This window comes from Lynx rufus, unplaced genomic scaffold (assembly GCF_022079265.1).
Source record: "Lynx rufus isolate CCGP_SWC_20201006 ecotype Redwood Valley unplaced genomic scaffold, mLynRuf1.p SCAF_1, whole genome shotgun sequence".
NCBI classification, from domain to species: Eukaryota; Metazoa; Chordata; class Mammalia; order Carnivora; family Felidae; genus Lynx; species Lynx rufus.
Window position 1 is genome coordinate 85,387,469 of NW_025814823.1, and position 3,890 is coordinate 85,391,358.

The 3,890-nt window shown below is 36.6% G+C and overlaps 1 protein-coding gene across 1 annotated transcript; it reads left to right on the top strand.

Moving 5' to 3' along the window:
• Positions 1-355: 355 nt before the first annotated feature.
• LOC124508939 (olfactory receptor 6M1-like) lies at positions 356-1,348 on the top strand. Its single transcript, XM_047075664.1, has one exon. The coding sequence runs from the start codon at positions 356-358 to the stop codon at positions 1,346-1,348; it is 993 nt and encodes a 330-aa protein (XP_046931620.1).
• Positions 1,349-3,890: the final 2,542 nt, after the last annotated feature.

A 3,890-nucleotide genomic window follows, 5' to 3' on the forward strand; every position in this document is an offset into this window, starting at 1 on the left:
TATTAATATAGAATTAGACTTGATTGCAAGTGTGTCCGCCAGCATTCTTTTACATCTGAATGGATTAAATTCACTGTGATGTGTCTATCCCAAAGGGCACTACTCATATGTTCACATGGCTCATGAACAGCTAACTTCACTGTTAGAGTCCATACACTGAGCACAGACTCACAGGTCTTTCAAAAGAACAATTGTGCCAATCTTAATGTAGAAGTGTATTCCACAGTTCATCTCAGGACTTATTTTATTTTGTTTTTATTATCATCTTTCCACAAAGAAAAAGATAATTTCTATAGTAAGGGCACTTCCAAAGTTAAGTTGCAAAGACCAACCATGAACTTATATTTTGTTTATCATGTCAGGTGGAAGTGTCAACATTATGGATCACAGAAACAAGACCAGAGTCATGGAGTTTATTCTTCTGGGGTTTCAGAATGAAAAAGAAGTAGAAATTCTTCTTTTTTCTGCATTCTTGCTCATGTATATGATGTCTCTGATTGGCAACACCATGATCATCCTTTTGGTGTGTGGTGACTACCGTCTGCATTCACCCATGTATTTCTTTGTAGCCAATCTTTCCTTCCTTGAAGTCGCCATCACCTCCACAGTGGTGCCTAAGATGCTGGCAAACATATTTTCCCTCACCAAGGCAATATCTTTCATAGGATGTCTCACACAGTCTTTCTTCTACTTCTTCTTGGGATCCACGGAATCCTTCATCCTGGTCGTCATGTCATTTGATCGATACATTGCCATCTGCAACCCATTGAGGTATGCCATCATCATGAACAAACAGACATGCATATTGTTGCTTCTGGGATCCTATTTAGGTGCATTTTTGTCAATTTTAGCACCATCAATCTTAACTGCTCCTCTGCCCTTTTGTGGACCAAATATTATCAATCACTTCTTTTGTGACAGTGGCCCTGTGCTAAAGCTGGTCTGTGCAGATATCGCTCTGGCTGAGCTGGCTGACTTTATCTCCTCTGCTGTGTTGCTCTTGGGCTCCTTGCTCTTCACAGGAGTGTCTTACATGTACATTATTATTACTATCCTTAGAATTCCTTCTGTCCAGGGACGGCAGAAAGCTTTCTCCACTTGTGTTTCACACATCACTGTTGTGACACTTTATTATGGAAGCTCCATCTTTATTTACGTCCGCCCAAAAAAGGGTGATGTGATGGATGTTAACAAATTTGCCACAGTGCTGAACACCATTGTAACACCTATGTTGAACCCTTTCATCTATAGTCTTCGAAATGAGAAAGTCAAAGAATCCCTGAGAGATGCTTTCAATAAATATGTAGGCATGTTAACAAATTCAAGATCTTTAAAACCACAAAAATAATATCTACAACAAAGATATCTTCATGTCTGGCAATAAAATGATTTTGTAATATAACTGAAAGTTAATATGCTTGCATAAGGAAAACATTTAGGAGAACATATATCACTTCCTGATTTTTGTCCAGGTTTACTTAACAGTAAGTCACATAGATCTAAAATTATGTACATGCATTCATAATACATACAAACATACTGATAGATAGACAGATATAAATACATCAGTAATTATTATTCCCATTTTTTCTGTGTCTCCAGTGTTTTAAAAATCAAAATTTTGTATAGTCTAGGGATTTTTAATTCAAACAAAGCCAGTATTAGGTGTTTCTTCTGTAAGTATTTTCTTTTTTTTTTCAACGTTTATTTAGTTTTGGGACAGAGAGAGACAGAGCATGAACGGGGGAGGGGCAGAGAGAGAGGGAGACACAGAATCGGAAACAGGCTCCAGGCTCTGAGCCATCAGCCCAGAGCCCGACGTGGGGCTCGAACTCACGGACCGCGAGATCGTGACCTGGCTGAAGACGGACGCTTAACCGACTGCGCCACCCAGGCGCCCCTGTAAGTATTTTCTTAATTTACCACAGTTTTCAAATATTAACTTATATTTCACATTTGATTCATATGGATTGTTTTTAGAAGAAAATATTAAACATGATCTGACTTCAACTTTGAAATGTTGCATATATTGCCCCTTTGTTACTTAAATTTGGATTTTAATTGTGGACTGATCTACTCATGACTCCATGTCCTTAGCATTTGTACTCAAATTCTATTCCATAGAATATAAGGATATATCTACCTGTGGCAAAGGAATTTATCAGAACTTACAGGCCTCTGCTAATTATGCAGACAACTGATAGGTACGTAGCAGAAATTTATCACAATGGCCTATTTACAATATTTTTTTTCAGAATAGTAGGAAATTACTTCAGATACTGAACTTTGAACATAAACATTTTTATAATAAGAGGTTTTATTAAAAACTAATACTAATAATGACCTTGGAATTGCAACATAACTTAGATTGCATCGCTTTTTCACTATTTGAAAGGACAGTAAAAATATCTTAATTAGGTATAAGTGAGAAAATAACTCTAAAGTAAGTACTTAGACTAACATGATCTATGACCCATCATTGTTACTGTGAATTTTATATTTCACGAAAACTGAGCTCTCTCCATAACGAGCACGTAATTTCAATCCACAGATCACAGAGGTACTCTTCTCATATACAACAACATTTTCTGACCATTAAATACTCTGTAAATGTTTCAAGCATGGCTTTAGCCTTGCTTACAGTAAACTGATATAAAAAACTACAATTTGATTTGTCAATTATTCCCAGATTCCTTCCTATCTGTCTTTTCTGATTCCTAGCTGTTAACTTCTTATACTCTCCACCTCTCTGACTTTAAAATTCTTACTCTTTTAGAAAAGAAAAAAAAAACTCTTAATAATTGTGCTCATCTATTCTCAGTACCCCCATGTCCTAGCAAGACTTCTATGGTGTGCCTGGATGGAGACCATTCATGGTGTTGAAATCACTATGTGCGAACAGAAAGAAAATTAGAATTTTCACTCATAGAATGCCTTTGAAGTTATTATTATTTTACTTTACTGTATTGTCATCAATAAAACCTAGAAATAGGGGCGCCTGGGTGGCACAGTCGGTTAAGCGTCCGACTTCAGCCAGGTCACGATCTCGCGGTCCGTGAGTTCGAGCCCCGCATCGGGCTCTGGGCTGATGGCTCAGAGCCTGGAGCCTGTTTCCGATTCTGTGTCTCCCTCTCTCTCTGCCCCTCCCCCGTTCATGCTCTGTCTCTCTCTGTCCCAAAAATAAATAAACGTTGAAAAAACCTAGAAATATAATTAGTGACTGTATGAAAGGGAGCATAACATTTCTGAAGAAAAAATATAAAATCATCTGGGTAATCACAAGGGGTGACAATAAGATTCCTAGCAACAGATCACTTTTTCCATCATAAGCCTCAGATAAGGCAGACTTCTTCACATTCCCTGGATATTACAGCTCCTAGGACCTCCTACACTAAATGATGTTGAACATGGATCACCCTCCCTCTTGCAATTGGATGGCGAATTTTATTTCCTAAAAGACTGAGTTTTCAGAATAAGACATTAATGGTGACTGTTTTATTCATTTGTGTTCCATCCCTGGCTAAATAAGTTTCAATTAAGTGTGTTTCAGTAAGTTACAACTGAAGCACTATACTTTTATAATAAGTCATGTTCATTTGAATCTGTAAATATATCTTTTAATTATATACTTTTGCATTACTCATATTGTATGTGACAATGCTCTGGGAGGAATTTACAAATTTCCAGAAGTTAATAAAAGTTGATTCATATGTTTCTATTTCCCCCAATAAACTAAAACATGAGAAAGTAAAATCATTCATGGAACTCCTTCAAGTTTTAAGATGAGTTCAACCATTTGTCAACAAAATAACAATTTTTGTGTCTAATATCTTACAAGTATTAGAAATTTTGTATTCAAACCACTAATGCGAAGATGATGAAAATGAAAC